Source organism: Sinocyclocheilus rhinocerous, unplaced genomic scaffold (genome assembly GCF_001515625.1).
Source record: "Sinocyclocheilus rhinocerous isolate Xijiao unplaced genomic scaffold, SAMN03320098_v1.1 scaffold1418, whole genome shotgun sequence".
Lineage (NCBI taxonomy): Eukaryota > Metazoa > Chordata > Actinopteri > Cypriniformes > Cyprinidae > Sinocyclocheilus > Sinocyclocheilus rhinocerous.
In genome coordinates, this window is record NW_015662587.1 from 89321 (window position 1) to 107911 (window position 18591).

Sequence of the window (18591 nt, forward strand, 5' to 3'; positions counted from 1 at the left end):
AGTACAAATAAACCTTGCACTAAATGAAAATGTTTCATGAATTAGAAACTAGTTATTAAATGCAATGCGTGTGCAATCAGTTCTAAACAGTTTGACTTTTTATGCATAACAAGAACATTTTACAGCTACATTGCACAGCAAGTTTATGTTAGTGTTTCTAAGCAATACCATGCATGGATTTTTGGCTGTTGGTGCCGTGTTGGATGCTGTCTGGTGGTGTGCTGTGGTGATGTAGGCTGTAGCAAGGTGTGGGTCCTCGAGCTTATGCAGCAGGTGTCGAGGCTGTGTCACCTGTCATCCTAGTGATGATGGCAGGAGGGCAGCAGGTGGTTGTTAGCCCTCTGTTTTGCTCAAACGTCACTAGAAATCTGATGTTTGCGGTGTCGCTTGGCTCTTGTGGCGGCACCGACTTGAGCTTGCCTGAGTCGTGTTGGTAGAGCTTTCGCTGTTGGGCATGTGGGCCCGCTGCTCAATCCAACGTTGTCTGGCTGCTTCTAGGGGTGTCGACCGGTTTCAAGGGATGCTCCTCCCTTGGAGGGGCCTGATGCTGTGTTGCAGCAGGCAAGGAGTCAGAGGTTTGTCCTTCTCAGTACTCCTTAGTTGAATTTTGTTCAAGGAGCTCTTTTGCGAGTGTCAGCAGCTCCTGTAACCCAGAAGTAGGCGTGTCCAGCTGTCCTTGTGTAGCCTCCATTCGGCACCTGTGTGAAGGGTGTGGAGGAGGCTGTTGTGGTGGACTGCTGTTGGACATACCGTGGTGTTTGTAGGATGAGGATGCCTTTTTCCATGGCTTTTCCCAGTGGTTGGTCTGGAACCTGGGTCTGTTGCGTCTGTTGCCGCTCTGTCCTCTTCTGGCTAGGGGCTTTCTGTAGAAGGGTTTTGCATTGTGGCAATGCTGGCAATGCTGGAGTGCCCGCTTTGGATTCTGAGTTGTGAAATTCAGAATCAGCAGCGATCAGTCCATGTTCAGACTCTGGGTCTGAGAATTCCTTTATGATGGCTTGTTTAAACTGCTGGTGAGACTGCAGGATCAGTTCCTTTGATGTCCTCAAGGTCTCTGCAGTATTTAGGTTGCCAGATGTATTGTCTCTGGCCAGCTCGTTGGGGTCTGTGGGGTCACACAGTGTGTGTGTCTGCAGTGATCCTCTGGAAAGGTCCCTGCCCCACCCCCTTGTGGCTGCTGGTTGGTGACGTGTGAACAGTGGCTCTCGCCCCCCCCCCTCGCAGGTTCGGACTCTTGGCTGAGGTGGTGGGCCTGCTGGCCAGGGGAAGTTCTGTTTCGTGTTTTCCCTGTCTGTTCACCTTGTGGTCTGCAAGCATATTTCAGTTCATTTGTGACACTGAATTCACCTCGGGCTGCTTGCAGGTGGCATTCACATGCGTTGTTTCGGTTCGCCTGAATTAAACCTTTTTTTTTTCTTCAGCAGCTGCAGAGGTTTTCAGGGTTTTCAGGGAGCTGACTTGTGAAGTGTCAAGCAGAAGGCTTTGGCTCCCTTTCCCCCCTTTCGTAGCTGTGCACAGGCGTGGAGGGCTTGCACTGCTGGCGACGTGATGTTCAGCAGGCTGTCTTTTGCTTGAGTCTATGCGCAGTCGGTAGGACTGTTTAAATTCTTTCTGAACCATGTCAAGCTCCTCTTTAATTGCTGAGTCAGGGTTTGGACCTCAGCTCTGGCTGCATGCAGCTGGCCTTGTAAGGCCTTAGATCTGGTGTCTCTCTCATTTAGTTCCACATATGTTGTTTTTAACAGTGACTTGGTGTGAAACAGTTCTCTTTTCAAGTCCTGTCTGATGGCTTTTTCCAGCGGCGCTTGGTGTCCAGCAGCTGTTAGAGCCTCCTGAAGACTGGTGATTTCCTTCTGTCGCACCATTCTGTGAGGTTCTTTGCATCCGTTCTGTGCTTTCTCTCGTTGAGCAGGTGTCAGTTCTCTGCAGAATTCTGTGACTTGCAGTTTCAGCTCATTTACCTCCTGTCTGAGGCCCTTGAGGGTGTGGGCAGAGGAGAGGATGATGCTCGTCAGGTGTTCACTTATGTCGCTCCCGGAGTGGTTGTGGTGCCGTGGTGGATGCTGTCAGGTGGTGCGCTGTGGTGATGTAGGCTGTAGCAAGGTGTGGGTCCTCGAGCTTATGCAGCAGGTGTCGAGGCTGTGTCACCTGTCATCTTGAAGTGAGTTAGTCCGGGTAGGATGTTTTTTTTGTTGATGTTGTTAGCCAGTAGGCTATCTGTGGTACCCGTGATGTGGGACAGCCGGGTTAGACTCTCACTGGTGAGAGTGCAGGTGGTTCCAGGGATTGCCGGGAACTGTTATGGAGATTCTATAGTGTGTAGAGAATTTCCGACTGACCTAGTGATGATGGCAGGAAAGCGGCAGGTGGTTGTGAGCTCTCTGCTTTGCTCAACGTCACTAGAAATCCGATGTTTGCGGTGTCGCTTGGCTCTTGTGGCGGCACCGACTTGAGCTTGCCTGAGTTGTGTTGGTAGAGCTTTCGCTGTTGGGCATGTGGGCCCGTTGCTCAATCCAACGTTGTCTGGCTACTTCTGGGGGTGTCGACCGGTTTCAAGGGATGCTCCTCCCTTGGAGGGGCCTGATGCTGTGTTGCAGCAGGCAAGGAGTCAGAGGTTTGTCCTTCTCAGTACTCCTTAGTTGAGTTTTGTTCAAGGAGCTCTTTTGCGAGTGTCAGCAGCTCCTGTAACCCAGAAGTAGGCGTGTCCAGCTGTCCTTGTGTAGCCTCCGTTCAGCACCTGTGTGAAGGGTGTGGAGGAGGATGTTTTGGTGGACTGCTGTTGGACATACCATGGTGTTTGCAGGATGAGGATGCCTTTTTCCATGGCTTTTCCCAGTGGTTGGTCTGGAACCTGGGTTTGTTGTTATGGTGATGGCTCTATCCTCTTCCGGCTAGGGGCTATCTGTAGAAGGGTTTTGCATTGTAGCAATGCTGGGTGCCTTCTGGTGCCTGCTTTGGATTCTGAGTTGTGCAGTTCAGAATCAGTGGGGTTTGACAAACACCTTTAGTGGAGGCCTTGTGCTTGTTAAAGGCCTTCTGTGTCAGGTTACGCAGCTGTTGATTAGGCATTGTGCGGCAGGCCCTAATGCCTAGATGACTTCTTGCAGCTGGTGTCCTCTGCCATCCCAGGGTAATCGTGAGCTTTGGAGTAAGTTTGTCAAAGTCTGTGGTAGTAAGCATGGGGAGTTTCATGCCGGCCCTGCTTGGTGTCTGGGGCAGCGATCAGTCCGTGTTCAGACTCTGGGTCTGAGAGTATTTAGGTTGCCAGATGTGTTGTCTCTGGCCAGCTCGTTGGGGTCTGTGGGGTCACACGGTGTGTGTGTCTGCAGTGATCCTCTGGAAAGGTCCCTGCCCCACCCCCTTGTGGCTGCTGGTTGGTGACGTGTGAACAGTGGCTCTCGCCCCCCCCCTCGCAGGTTCGGACTCTTGGCTGAGGGGGTGGGCCTGCTGGCCAGGGGAAGTTCTGTTTCGTGTTTTCCCTGTCTGTTCACCTTGTGGTCTGCAAGCATATTCCAGTTAATTTGTGACATTGAATTCACCTCGGGCTGCTTGCAGGTGGCATTCACATGCGTTGTTTCGGTTCGCCTGAATTAAACTTTTTTTTTTCTTTCTTCTGCAGCTGCAGAGGTTTTCAGGGTTTTCAGGGAGCTGACTTGTGAAGTGTCAAGCAGAAGGCTTTGGCTCCCTTTCCCCCCTTTCGTAGCTGTGCACAGGCGTGGAGGGCTTGCACTGCTGGCGACCGATGTTCAGCCGGCTGTCTTTTGCTTAAGTCTATGCGCAGTCGGTAGGACTGTTTAAATTCTTTCTGAACCAAGTCAAGCTCCTCTCTAATTGCTGAGTCAGGGTTTTGGACCTCAGCTCTGGCTGAATGCAGCTGGCCTTGTAAGGCCTTAGATGTGGTGTCTCTCTCATTTAGTTCCACATAAGTTGTTTTAAGAGTGACTTTGTGTGAAACAGTTCTGTTTTCAAGTCCTGTGTGATGGCTTTTTCCAGCGGCGCCTGGTGTTTAGCAGCTGTTAGAGCCTCTGTGAAGACTGGTGATTTCCTTCTGTCGCACCATTCTGTGAGGTTCTTTGCATCCGTTCTGTGCTTTCTCTCGTTGAGCAGGTGTCAGTTCTCTTCAGAATTCTGTGACTTGCAGTTTCAGCTCATAAAAAGGATGATGAGGATGATGCTGGTCAGGTGTTCGCTTATGTCGCAGTCTCGCTGTTCCTTTCTTTGCCATGGCAGGTCGTTGGCTGCTTTGAGCTGAAGGATGTCCATTACAGTGCTCTACTGAGTGTCCAGGTGGTCCTGGTGAGCTGCCAGGGCTGGATGTCTGTGGAATGTCTGCGACATACTGGCACACTTGTGGGAACACCAGAGAGAGAGAGACACAAGGCAAATGCAGGTACGTACAGAGGTGTTAAACTATCTCTAAGGGGAACGGCTGTGTGGGCCGTGTAAGGTATGACCAGCTGGTGGGAGGCAGCTAGTGAGGTAGGGTGCTATGTTTTTGTGTTCGTGAACACAAAGGAAGAGTTTGAGTAACTTTGTTGAGGGGCCGTAAGCAGGGGTCAGCTGATGACCGGGCTATACTACTGATGGTTCACGGGTTTGGTCACTATGACGAAACTGAAATAAAATAAGATAAAATCAAAAAAGAAAAGGAAGATTTTATTGTTCCTAGTTCTATCTTGGCTTACATTGTGTTGAACAGTAGCTGCCCTTCAATGTAGGCCTGGCACTGAGGCGTGAGGAGAAGTAGAGAGGAAACAGGGATTATGCTACTAATAACCTGTATAACTCGTTAAGGAAACGACAGTTGCTAGAACTACTGTAATCCTATCCAAAAGCGACGATGGTGATGGTGAAAATACTAAAATAAGGTAAAAGTAAAACACAACAAACAAAAAAAATAAATAAAATAAAAAGGGGTCCTAAGAGCTGTAGGAAATTAAAAGGGGAAAGTAAATAAACAAAATAAAAATAAAAATAAAAATGGAATAAAATAAAAATAAATAAAAATTTGATTTAATTAAATCTCAAATTTAATACAAATCAATTTAGCTGAATTGGTACATTTGTGCTAAACAAATGTAAATAAATGCAATAAAATTAAAAAGAGGTAGAATAAAGTCAAAACAAAAATAAACAATAACACAAGTAAAACCCAGTATGTGGGTGGGGACCACACGAACTGAATCCAAAGAGGAGTTGATGGCATCAACAGGAAGTGACACCAGGAGTGACGGGGATAGAGAGAGAGAGAGAGAGAGAGAGAAGTGGTTAGAAAGTTACACTTTACACACCTATCTAAGTGTTAGTCGGATGCTAACAGCTAGCAGTTGAGGTAAAGGGCTTAGCTTAAGAGTTAGCGTTAGTTACACGCAGTTCTTTGTTTACACACAGGTCTGTGAAGTGGGTGCTGTTGTCAGATTAACCGGAAGAGTCTGCTCACACTTCCGGGGTCACGTGTTGCTAGGAGACCAATGCAAACTCACACCAGGTGCAAGGGGAGCAGAACTTGCACTGCTGTGAACATGCATGGGAAACTCATGCGGGGCATAACAGTCAGTTATGACATGTCCCATACAAATTCATTCATTAATCAAAACAGCACATTCACTTCACAGGCAATGGTGGATTCGTAGTTAGCTACGCTAGAATAACACCATTAATTTTACGTAAATGTTTTAAATGTTTCAGTCAAAATGAAATACGATGATACGTAACACATAATAAGGCCTTAAATTAATGAAATGAGGGAAATGAGGAGGATCACCTACACAGTGCTGAAAAAGGGGATTTCTTCGCCCAAGATCAGACCGATTTATTCTGGTACCATTTATATGGGCTGCTAATCTGAGGTTTACCCATCAGAAAAGCCGTACCCTCTACTAACAACAGAAATTAGGATTTCTTCGCTAAAATCAGGTTAGTTTCTTATCGTACGATTTAAACACATTATAGCACTGAAAACTTCTTACTGCTTGTAGGAAGGCACATTCAAGCTATATAACACATAATAAGGCCTTAAATCAGTGAAATGAGGAGCATCGCTCAGATCACCTACACAGTGCTGAAAAAGGGGATTTCTTCGCCCAAGATCAGACCGATTTATTCTGGTACCATTTATATGAGCTGCTAATCTGAGATTACGTCGTCAGAAAAGACCTATGCTCCACTAACAACAGAAATTAGGATTTCTTCGCTAAAATCAGGTTAGTTTCTTATCGTACGATTTAAACACATTATAGCACTGAAAACTTCTTACTGCTTGTAGGAAGGTGCATTCAAACTATAATTTTATCTGGTTTTGATCAGGAACTGGTATGCGCATGGAGAAGAAGTTACTAAAACTTATGAAACAGACACATAAGATTGATTATTGGGTCTGCTTGCAAGCAATGTTTAAAACGACGCCACCGTTCTAAATTACTGCTCGTCCTGCATAAAGTAGGAACTATTATTTTCCTGGCCATGTGAATGCTGGGAGTTTTCTGGCTAGCTTGTCAAGGTCTCTGGGGGTCGCATCATGCGCTGCTGCAGGGATGCTTCCCTGTGGTTGCTTGAGGTATTATGGTTCTGTCTGCTGAGTTGTTAAGCAGAAAGTGTTGGCTCCCCCCTTCGTAGCTTGGTGCACCTGAGGGAGTTTGCACTGCTGAGTGAGGATGCAGGAGTAGGGTGTCTCTCCCACTGCGTTTCCTTTCGCAGCCTATAGGAGTCCCTGAGTTCTCTTCGGAACATGTCAAGCTTGTCTTGAGTGTTGTTCAGCTGCTGGATCAGAGTCTCAGTTCTGGCAACTTTGTCTAAGAGCTCAGAATTTGCTGCTTTAATAGTAATTTTGTGTGGGAAAGTTTCCCTTCCAGGTCCTTTCTGGCTAACTTTTCCAGGTGCTCTTGCTGTTCAGCAGCTGTCAGAGCCTTTTGAAGTCTATTGATTTCCTCCTGTAACTCCATTCTGCTGGGGTCCTTGTGGGATACCGCCGTGATCTGTTGCTTGAGATCATTTACCTCCTGTTTCAATCCCATGAGGTTGTGGGCCAGGAAGATGATGACCTTGGTGAGCTTTTTGTAGCCATAACTCTCGCTTGAGTCATGAGTCAGTAGTACTCTTCCCTCAGTGTCCAATTGCTTTTGGCTCGGGTGCAGTAGGTGGTCGTCAGCCCTGGGTAGAAGCGTGTTCCTCACAACGCCTGGCCAGTCCTCTTTGGTCTGCATTCTGGGCAGTTAGTCTGAGCATCTGCAACATTTTGGCAAACTTGTGTTGAGAGTAAGGGCTAGAGACTAATACAAGATCAAACAGAGTGTGGAGCTAGGTTTTACAGCTAGGTTTTGCCAGGTGTGCTTAGCTGAAGTATTAGGTTATTTTTGGGTCAGCATATGTTTGCTGAAAAGGGCGTAAACAGAGTTTTGATTGATGACTTAAGACTGCTCTTATTGTCAAATTATCACTCAGAACTCACTGATGGTTCACAACAGGCTCAATCTCCGAGGAAGTGAAGTAGAAGAGGGAAAAGGAAGATGGAGAGCATTCCTATTCAGATTGTGCTTATTGCTTGGTGCTCAGGATGATAGTTATGCCCTAGTATTTGTCTAGATGACTTGTGTAACAGGGTCATAAAATTAGAACACATGTTGAAAATAAACAAATCAAAAATAAAAGTGTCTCTGGTTCATTTTGAGGTTCAGAGAGATCATCAAATCAAAGTGGAACAAAAGGGGGCATAACATGTAAATGGATTTAAAATTAGCTGACTGCTATTATTAAAACAGGGTAATCAATCTGGTATTAGGAACAAATAGTAGCACTGGTGATTAACTGATTTGTGTTACTAAAAGCACCCAATAACTTAATGATTCTTCTCTAGATAGACAGTTAAAATGTAATTAAATTTACATTTAATTAACTAGTAACTGAGCAATAGCATTCAGGAAGGATACATCTAAGATAGTTAAATTCGCTGAGACGAATTGAAGATTGAGAAACATAGAAAAAGAAGAAAAAGGGAAAAATCAGGAACCAGGGATTAGGTTAAATTCAAATTACTTCACACTGCATAACACATGCTGTATTTAAAAGCTTCAAGTAAAGGGGTGCTAACCCCTAATTGTTAAAGCTATTTGGTAGCTTAGCCTAAGATGAAACTATGCTAAGTCATGTTAGCTTAGCTGCTGCAGGTGGTTTGTTTACAACATGGCGTGTTGTGCTATGTGAAGTTAGCGCTTCCTGTGACAAGTCATTGTCATGGTAACCAATGCATGCCAGTGCAATTCAAACAGTTTAGTGTCTGCCTATTTCAAAGAAGTTGCCCACAGTTTTAAAACGTGGTGCTTTCAGTCCTTCAAGACTTGTTGCATTAAATAAGCACTTCTGTGAGTGCTTCTCTAATTTAACAATAAACTTCTTGCACTTGTTTAAAGAATAAAAAAAAACAGGTTTACTGTAAGTTACAGCCGGTTTAAACATATATGTAGCTATGTGTGCCTCACACATGAATACTAAAGTACAGTATTACACCTTTAATTTCACTCAGCGAGTGAAACACAGTAATGACCACCAGATTGCTAGGCTTGTATATATACAGTCAAAGTGTAGATGAATTGCTTCAATCTAATTATAAACTATAAGGCCTTTATGCTGTAGAAAGAGGAGCAACACTCAAATCTACCTTGATATAACTGTACTGAGATTTCAGAAACAATTTAAACAATACTGCAATTTTGTGATTTCTTCACTAAAGCATTATACATTATGGTACAGTTTGGACATGCCGCTGAGCTGAGATTCAGACTTATGCTTTGTCAGAACAGATTTATGCTTTAATACTGAAATTAGGGTTTCTTTGCTAAAATCAGATTAACCTTACACTGATACCATTAAGCATGAAATACATAAAGACTCTTCCAATCATAATAGCGGTACCAATTCAAACCCCCACTTTATCTGCATCTAAACAAGCCAGCAAATAGGGACACAACAGCGTATCTCAAGTCACGCCCTATTTTAACCTGGACTACCACGCACACACTTTTAAGTTGACAGTGTTTAAACTCATAACTTTCGTTTTATCATGCCCGCATTCTCTCCACCAATCATGTAACGAATCAGCTCATGAGGAAATATGAATAATTAATCATAACTAGTTATAATTAATTACAAATATTTAGATCCGCTGTAGATATTTACTTGACCTCTCAGGGTCAACTGTCTTGTCAATTCTAAGAACGTTAATTTCCTGGTTAAGGGAAATAACTTTCTTACTGTACAATTCTACAAAAGCTTGTAGCATAAATCTGCATGATTAAGTGACTCCAGTTATGAGCAAACAATGAACAACGTCAAGTGTGATACAAGTAAGACTTTATTAACTACATAAACACTTAAACTAGTCTAACATACACATAAACACTTAAACTGGTCTAACATACACATAAACACACACACACACACACACATACAGTTGGTATAGGAAAGGGTTAAAAGCTTAACGCAGTAAAGAGAAGAGAAATAAGGAATATGAAGTTATAGAACCATTTGCATATTCAGCAGATTTACAGCCTGAAGGAAACATCAGATTCTTAGTTCAAACACACCTTTGTAAAAAGGTGAAAATGATACCTAATGTATCAATTAATAAGACTAAGTTTGAATACTTGCACGTCTCATCTGTCTGAAAGAGAGGTTTGATGTAATCTGAAGTTTCCAGTTGATCTTTGCTGAATTTGGGTCGATGAAAAGAACCAGTTTTGAGTCAGAGAATCTTGATGAGTGGAAAAGTCGAGGCTGAAGGCCTGGCACAAAAACTTAGGATGTCCTGGAGCATTGGAACTCACATCTTATCGAAACCTAACAGAACCACCGACTGGGGAGGGTCCCTGGTGTGGGCCTTTAAGGTCGGAGAAGATCCCCGCCTCTCAAGATGGGCTTGTCCAATGAGAAAGGCCGGTATCCCAAGTGGGAGTTTTGAGATACTGGGGAGTTTTTATGACCCTTTGTGTGAGGGCATGGTAATTTGCAAATGGAACTTGAATCGAAATTACTAAAGATTCTCAGGACACTAATATATTGCCTATGTACCAACATATAATATACACGCTCGTTTCGATCATCAGAAGGCAAATTCATAGATACTAAACATGGTAGAGATATATATATGTAAGCTGACAGGAGGGTGTTTCGATTATAAGTCTGCATAACAGTATACAATTTCAAAGACCAAATACACGATGACAATAATATACCCAATGACCTGAAGGATGATGTGTGTTCATTCAAAGAAAGGTTTTCCTATGAATTAATTAGTAGAAAAGTCCATTTCTACTCTGCCTTTCCTATGGGGACAATGAGTGGGTTATTCTACTCACATTCCTGGGGGGGGTCATAAAACCAGTGATATCATGATTAGTTGTCATGGTGACCAGGGGGCCTGGTGTTCTGCAGAAATCCTGGCATCCAGTTTATTGAGTGAGGGGACTGTGACGATTTGTTAATCTAATGAATAATTGATTTGTTAAATCAAATAAAAATTAGTGTGTCAGATTGGTCGAGACGCTACATATATCCCCCCCTTTCGAGCGTTGTTGTCCGTAGAATAGACAACAGCGAGCGACGTCAAAGGTGCAGAACAATCTAACACACACCTGTCACTCACGGCTGGGAGCCAGTGGTGGCTCTCTGGCTGTTGGTGCCTCCAGGAGTGGTTGTGGTGCCGTGGTGGATGCTGTCAGGTGGTGTGCTGTGGTGATGTAGGCTGTAGCAAGGTGTGGGTCCTCGAGCTTATGCAGCAGGTGTCGAGGCTGTGTCACCTGTCATCTTGAAGTGAGTTAGTCCGGGTAGGATGTTTTTTTGTTGATGTTGTTAGCCAGTAGGCTATCTGTGGTACCCGTGATGTGGGACAGCTGGGTTAGACTCTCACTGGCGAGAGTGCAGGTGGTTCCAGGGATTGCCGGGAACTGTTATGGAGATTCTATAGTGTGTAGAGAATTTCCGACTGACCTAGTGATGATGGCAGGAAAGCGGCAGGTGGTTGTGAGCTCTCTGCTTTGCTCAACGTCACTAGAAATCCGATGTTTGCGGTGTCGCTTGGCTCTTGTGGCGGCACCGACTTGAGCTTGCCTGAGTTGTGTTGGTAGAGCTTTCGCTGTTGGGCATGTGGGCCCGTTGCTCAATCCAACGTTGTCTGGCTGCTTCTGGGGGTGTCGACCGGTTTCAAGGGATGCTCCTCCCTTGGAGGGGCCTGATGCTGTGTTGCAGCAGGCAAGGAGTCAGAGGTTTGTCCTTCTCAGTACTCCTTAGTTGAGTTTTGTTCAAGGAGCTCTTTTGCGAGTGTCAGCAGCTCCTGTAACCCAGAAGTAGGCGTGTCCAGCTGTCCTTGTGTAGCCTCCGTTCAGCACCTGTGTGAAGGGTGTGGAGGAGGATGTTGTGGTGGACTGCTGTTGGACATACCGTGGTGTTTGCAGGATGAGGACGCCTTTTCCCAGTGGTTGGTCTGGAACCTGGGTCTGTTGCCATGGTGATGGCTCTGTCCTCTTCTGGCTAGGGGCTTTCTGTAGAAGGGTTTTGCATTGTGGCAATGCTGGGTGCCTTCTGGTGCCCGCTTTGGATTCTGAGTTGTGAAGTTCAGAATCAGCAGCGATCAGTCCCTGTTCAGACTCTGGGTCTGAGAATTCCTTTATGATGGCTTGTTTAAACTGCTGGTGAGACTGCAGGATCAGTTCCTTTGATGTCCTCAAGGTCTCTGCAGTATTTAGGTTGCCAGATGTATTGTCTCTGGCCAGCTCGTTGGGGTCTGTGGGGTCACACAGTGTGTGTGTCTGCAGTGATCCTCTGGAAAGGTCCCTGCCCCACCCCCTTGTGGCTGCTGGTTGGTGACGTGTGAACAGTGGCTCTCGCCCCCCCCCTCGCAGGTTCGGACTCTTGGCTGAGGTGGTGGGCCTGCTGGCCAGGGGAAGTTCTGTTTCGTGTTTTCCCTGTCTGTTCACCTTGTGGTCTGCAAGCATATTCCAGTTCATTTGTGACATTGAATTCACCTCGGGCTGCTTGCAGGCTGGCTGCGTTGTTTCGGTTCACCTGAATTTTTTTTTTTTTTCTGCAGCTGCAGAGGTTTTCAGGGAGCTGACTTGTGAAGTGTCAAGCAGAAGGCTTTGGCTCCCTTTCCCCCCTTTCGTAGCTGTGCACAGGCGTGGAGGGCTTGCACTGCTGGCGACGTGATGTTCAGCCGGCTGTCTTTTGCTTAAGTCTATGCGCAGTCGGTAGGACTGTTTAAATTCTTTCTGAACCATGTCAAGCTCCTCTTTAATTGCTGAGTCAGGGTTTGGACCTCAGCTCTGGCTGCATGCAGCTGGCCTTGTAAGGCCTTAGATCTGGTGTCTCTCTCATTTAGTTCCACATATGTTGTTTTTAACAGTGACTTGGTGTGAAACAGTTCTCTTTTCAAGTCCTGTCTGATGGCTTTTTCCAGCGGCGCTTGGTGTCCAGCAGCTGTTAGAGCCTCCTGAAGACTGGTGATTTCCTTCTGTCGCACCATTCTGTGAGGTTCTTTGCATCCGTTCTGTGCTTTCTCTCGTTGAGCAGGTGTCAGTTCTCTGCAGAATTCTGTGACTTGCAGTTTCAGCTCATTTACCTCCTGTCTGAGGCCCTTGAGGGTGTGGGCAGAGGAGAGGATGATGCTCGTCAGGTGTTCACTTATGTCGCTGCTGCAGGGATGCTTCCCTGTGGTTGCTTGAGGTATTATGGTTCTGTCTGCTGAGTTGTTAAGCAGAAAGTGTTGGCTCCCCCCTTCGTAGCTTGGTGCACCTGGGGGAGTTTGCACTGCTGAGTGAGGATGCAGGAGTAGGGTGTCTCTCCCACTGCGTTTCCTTTCGCAGCCTATAGGAGTCCCTGAGTTCTCTTCGGAACATGTCAAGCTTGTCTTGAGTGTTGTTCAGCTGCTGGATCAGAGTCTCAGTTCTGGCGACTTTGTCTAAGAGCTCAGAATTTGCTGCTTTAATAGTAATTTTGTGTGGGTGTTTCCTTTCCAGGTCATTTCTGGCTACCTTTTCCAGGTGCTCTTGCTGTTCAGCAGCTGTCAGAGCCTTTTTAAATCTATTGATTTCCTCCTGTAACTCCATTTTGCTGGGCTCCTTGTGGGCTACCGCTGTGATCTGTTGCTTGAGATCATTTACCTCCTGTTTCAGACCCATGAGGTTGTGGGCCAGGAAGATGATGACCTTGGCGAGCTTTTTGTAGCCACAACTCTCGCCCGAGTCCTGAGTCTGAGGCACACTTCTCTCTGTGTCCAGTTGCTTTCGGCTCAGTAGGTGGTCGTCGGCCCTGGGTAAGGGGGTGTTCCTCACAACGCCTGCCCAGCCCTCTTCGGTCTGCATTCTGGGCAGTTAGTCTGAGCATCTGCAACATTTTGGCACACTTGTGTTGAGCGTAAGGGCTAGAGACTACTACAAGATCAAAACAGAGTGTGACTGCTAAAATAGTTTTGGGTCAGCATATGTTTTGCTGAAAAGAGCATAAACAGGGTTTTGATTGATGACTTAAGACTACTGTCAAATTATTGTCAAATTATCACTCAGAATTTGCTGACGGTTCCCCAAACAGGCTTAATCTCTGAGGTATGAAGGAGAAAAGGGAAAAGCAGAAGGAAAAGGAGAGCATTTCTATTCAGATTATGCTTATTATTTGGTGCTCAGGACGATAGTTATGCCCTAGTGTTTGTCTAGATGACTTGTGTAACAGGGTCATAAAAATTAGGGCACATGTTTGAAAATAAACAAATCAAAAATAGGAGTGTCTCTGGTTCCTTTTGAGGTTCAGAGAGAACATCAAAACAAAGGGGGCATAACATGTAAATGGATTTAAAATTAGCTGACTGCTATTATTAAAACAAGGTAATCAATCTGGTATTAGGAACAAATAGAACAAATAGCGATTAGTGTGTTACTAAAAGCACCCAATACCTCAATGAGTCTTTCCTCGATAGACAGTTAAGACAGTTAAAAATTTAGATTTAATTAACTAGTAACTAAGCAATAGCATTCAGGAAGGATACATCTAAGATAGTTAAATTCGCTGAGACGAATTGAAGATTGAGAAACATAGAAAAAGAAGAAAAATGGAAAAATCAGGAACCAGGGATTAGGTTAAATTCAAATTACTTCACACTGCATACACACATGCTGTATTTAAAAGCTTCAATTAAAGAGTGTTAACCCCTAATTGTTAAAGCTATTTGGTAGCTTAGCCTTGGTACCATTTATATGGGCTGCTAATCTGAGGTTTACCCATCAGAAAAGCCGTACCCTCTACTAACAACAGAAATTAGGATTTCTTCGCTAAAATCAGGTTAGTTTCTTATCGTACGATTTAAACACATTATAGCACTGAAACTTTCTACTACCTGTAGGAAGGCACATTCAAGCTATAGTTTTATCTGATTTTGATCAGAAATTGGTGCGCGCATGTATACGCGTTACGTAAATGTTTCACATGAGCGGGTCGATATGAATACAATGATACATAACACATAATAAGGCCTTAAATCAGTGAAATGAGGAGCATCGCTCAGATCACCTACACAGTACTGAAGAAGGGGATTTCTTCGCCCAAAATCAGACCGATTTATTCTGGTACCATTTATATGAGCTGCTAATCTGAGATTTCGTCGTCAGGAAAAAGACTTATGCTCCACTAACACAGAAATTAGGATTTCTTCGCTAAAATCAGGTTAGTTTCTTATCGTACGATTTAAACACATTATAGCACAGAAAACTTCTTACTGCTTGTAGGAAGGTGCATTCAAACTATAATTTTATCTGGTTTTGATCAGGAACTGGTATGCGCATGGAGAAGAAGTTACTAAAACTTATGAAACAGACACATAAGATTGATTATTGGGTCTGCTTGCAAGCAATGTTTAAAACGACGCCACCGTTCTAAATTACTGCTCGTCCTGCATAAAGTAGGAACTATTATTTTCCTGGCCATGTGAATGCTGGGAGTTTTCTGGCTAGCTTGTCAAGGTCTCTGGGGGTCGCATCATGCGCTGCTGCAGGGATGCTTCCCTGTGGTTGCTTGAGGTATTATGGTTCTGTCTGCTGAGTTGTTAAGCAGAAAGTGTTGGCTCCCCCCTTCGTAGCTTGGTGCATATGAGGGAGTTTGCACTGCTGAGTGAGGATGCAGGAGTAGGGTGTCTCTCCCACTGCGTTTCCTTTCGCAGCCTATAGGAGTCCCTGAGTTCTCTTCGGAACATGTCAAGCTTGTCTTGAGTGTTGTTCAGCTGCTGGATCAGAGTCTCTTGAAGTCTATCAATTTCCTCCTGTAACTCCATTCTGCTGGGGTCCTTGTGGGATACCGCCGTGATCTGTTGCTTGAGATCATTTACCTCCTGTTTCAATCCCATGAGGTTGTGGGCCAGGAAGATGATGACCTTGGTGAGCTTTTTGTAGTCATAACTCTCGCTTGAGCCCTGAGTCTGAGGTACTCTTTTCTCTGTGTCCAGTTGCTTTCGGCTCAGTAGGTGGTCGTTGGCCCTGGGTAGGGGGTGTTCCTCACAACGCCTGGCCAGTCCTCTTTGGTCTGCATTCTGGGCAGTTAGTCTGAGCATGTGCAACATTTTGGCAAACTTGTGTTGAGAGTAAGGGCTAGAGACTACTACAAGATCAAAACAGAGTGTGAATGCTAAGATAGGTTTGGGTCAGCATATGTTTGCTGAAAAGGGCGTAAACAGGGTTTTGATTGATGACTTAAGACTACTCTTATTGTCAAATTATCACTCAGAATTTACTGACGGTTCCCCAAACAGGCTCAATCTCTGAGGAAGTGAAGGAGAAAAGGGAAAAGCAGAAGGAAAAGGAGAGCATTTCTATTCAGATTATGCCTATTATTTGGTAGGATGATAGTTATGCCCTAGTGTTTGTCTAGATGACTTTGTAACCGGGTTTTAAAATTAGGGCACATGTTTGAAAATAAACAAATCAAAAATAGAAATGTCTCTGGTTCCTTTTGAGGTTCAGAAAGAACATCAAAACAAAGTGGAACAAAAGGGGGTATACCATGTAAATGGATTTAAAATTAGCTGACTGCTATTAACAAAACAAGGTAATCATTCCGGTATCAGGAACAAATAGCAGCACTAGTGATTAGTGTGTTACTAAAAGCACCCAATACCTCAATGAGTCTTTCCTCGATAGACAGTTAAGATTTAATTAAATTTAGATTTAATTAACTAGTAACTAAGCAATAGCATTCAGGAAGGATACATCTAGGTAGTTAAATTCGCTGAGACGAATTGAAGATTGAGAAACATAGAAAAAGAAGAAAAAGAAGGAAGAGAAATGGAAAAATCAGAAACCAGGGATTAGGTTAAATTCAAATTGCTTCCCACTGCACACACGCATGCTGTATTTAAGAGCTTCAATTAAAGAGTGTTAACCCCTAATTGTTAAAGCTATTTGAGTAGCTTAGCCTAAAATGAAACTATGCTAAGTCGTGTTAGCTTAGCTGCTTCAAATGGTTTGTTTACAAACATGGCGTGTTGTGCTATGTGACGTTAGCACTTCCTGTGACAAGTTGTTGTCACGGTAACCAATGCATGCCAGTGTAATTAACGCAGTTTAATGTCTGTCTATGTTAAACAGTCATAGTTTTAGAACGTTGTGCTTTCAGCCTTCAAGACTTGTTGCATTACCTAAGCACTTCGGCGAGTGCTTCTCTAATGCAACAATAAACTTCTTGCACTTGTTTAAAGAATTACAAAACGTGTTTACTGTAAGTTAAAACCGGTTTAAACATATATGTAGTTATGTTTGCCTCACACATGAGTACTTAGCGGTACCAATTCAAACCCCCACTTTATCTGCATCTCAACAAGCCAGCAAATAGGGACACCACAGGGCATCTGAAGTCACGTCCTATTTTAACCTGGGCTATCAAGCACACACTTTTAAGTTGCCAGTGTTTAAACTCATAACTTTCGTTTTATCATGCCCGCATTCTCCACCAAAATCTTTAGCGAATTTAGCTCACGACAGATAATAAGAATAATTAACCATAACTTATTATGATTTATTAATATTATATTATCGATATAAATCTGCCGAAATCCTGGCCTCCAGTATATTGAGTGAGGGGACTGTGACGATTTGTTAATCTAATGAATAATTGATTTGTTAAATCAAATAAAAATTAGTGTGTCAGATTGGTCGAGACGCTACAACAGTCTATGGTTTAATTTATTAAACTAATAAATGTTTCTGAAGTGGCTCTCTTTGCTGCTTCTGTAAAGATACACACATTAAGCCTCCGTTGCCATGACTTATCGCGAGAGGCAAAAGGTTACGTTTTAGTCGCATAACATTGATTAATGGAAACGCCGTCATTTCGCAATACTTTATCGACATTTATAAACTATCGCCAAAGTTTTGCGCAAATCTGTAATGGAAACGCGCCTAGTGTGCATAAAAGAACTGTGATCTGGAGACTCCACTGTAATGTGGAGAGAATAGAGTTTTTATTTTACTGTGGCACATGTGGCATTAAAGCACTTGGGGTTGATTTATAACATATTTGTTTCCAAGAACTGTTTCCTAAAGTTTGTGTTACTCACATAGATTTTGTTCTCCACACAGGCTGGCATGTAGTTCAATACTGTCCACAATTTTGATTAGGGCTGGTGAATTTTAATACCACATTACCTCAGATGGGAAATGTTCTTGTTTCATCTCATCCAAATTGCTTTCTGAGACGAACTGAACTTCTGTCTGCTCCAAAAACAAAGAAATTAAAACGGTGTCATACACTCTAAAAAATGCTGGGTTGTATAAGGACTAACCCAACTTTTGGGTTAAAAATGCAATGTAAAAATTTAACCCAACGGTTGGGTTAGTCCATATTTGACCCAAAGTTGGGTTGAAACAACCCAGCATTTTTTAGAGTGTACCTTTGTTATACTTCATCACAAGTATATGATTAGCAATCTGCGGACATAAACATACACTGAAATCATTTATCCTTTTGAAGGTCTGTACACAGTAATAAATCTATTATAAAATCAACATGGAATGTTACATTAATAAAAATTAAACATTTAGTCAGAACACATGCACCCAAACATCATGAAATCAGTAAATAATTAGACAGCATTAATCCATTACCTCTTCATTTGAAGATGTTGAATCATTTGACTTGCAACCCTGAATGTGGAGAGCCAGCACTTGCAGGGGCATGCTTTTGTTGCACATTTGGCAAGTAGCTTTTGGTATTATTTTTTTTTAATTCTCTGGCATCATTAGGGAGAGGATTAAGGTCCAGTTCCTCTTGTAGAGGAACTACATACAGCATTGTCTTTCCAGATGCAGAGGTAGATTTGATTTGGGATCCAGTGTAACATTCTGATTCTGGAGGAATAAGACATTTATAAACTATCGCCAAAGTTTTGCGCAAATCTGTAATGGAAACGCGCCTAGTGTGCATAAAAGAACTGTGATCTGGAGACTCCACTGTAATGTGGAGAGAATAGAGTTTTTATTTTACTGTGGCACATGTGGCATTAAAGCACTTGGGGTTGATTTATAACATATTTGTTTCCAAGAACTGTTTCCTAAAGTTTGTGTTACT

At 43.7% G+C, this 18591-nt stretch overlaps 2 protein-coding genes across 3 annotated transcripts; both read right to left on the reverse strand.

Moving 5' to 3' along the window:
• Positions 1–304: 304 nt before the first annotated feature.
• On the reverse strand, positions 305–12661 carry LOC107728146 (uncharacterized). Of its 2 annotated transcripts, none has more exons than XM_016538240.1 (2): positions 11366–12661; positions 305–685 (listed from the first exon to the last, which is right to left on the reverse strand). In XM_016538240.1, the coding sequence occupies exons 1-2, from the start codon at positions 12003–12005 to the stop codon at positions 612–614; spliced, it is 714 nt and encodes a 237-aa protein (XP_016393726.1). In that variant the 5' UTR covers positions 12006–12661; the 3' UTR covers positions 305–611. The 2 variants fall into 2 exon arrangements, with proteins under 2 accessions (XP_016393726.1, XP_016393725.1); XM_016538239.1 differs by lacking the exon at positions 305–685 and adding an exon at positions 2038–2826 and having other exon boundaries at positions 11456–12661.
• On the reverse strand, positions 5990–13725 carry LOC107728147 (uncharacterized). Its single transcript, XM_016538241.1, has 2 exons — positions 12702–13725; positions 5990–6546 (listed from the first exon to the last, which is right to left on the reverse strand). Exon 1 carries the CDS (start codon positions 13347–13349, stop codon positions 12738–12740), a length of 612 nt encoding a protein of 203 aa, XP_016393727.1. The 5' UTR covers positions 13350–13725; the 3' UTR covers positions 5990–6546; positions 12702–12737.
• Positions 13726–18591: the final 4866 nt, after the last annotated feature.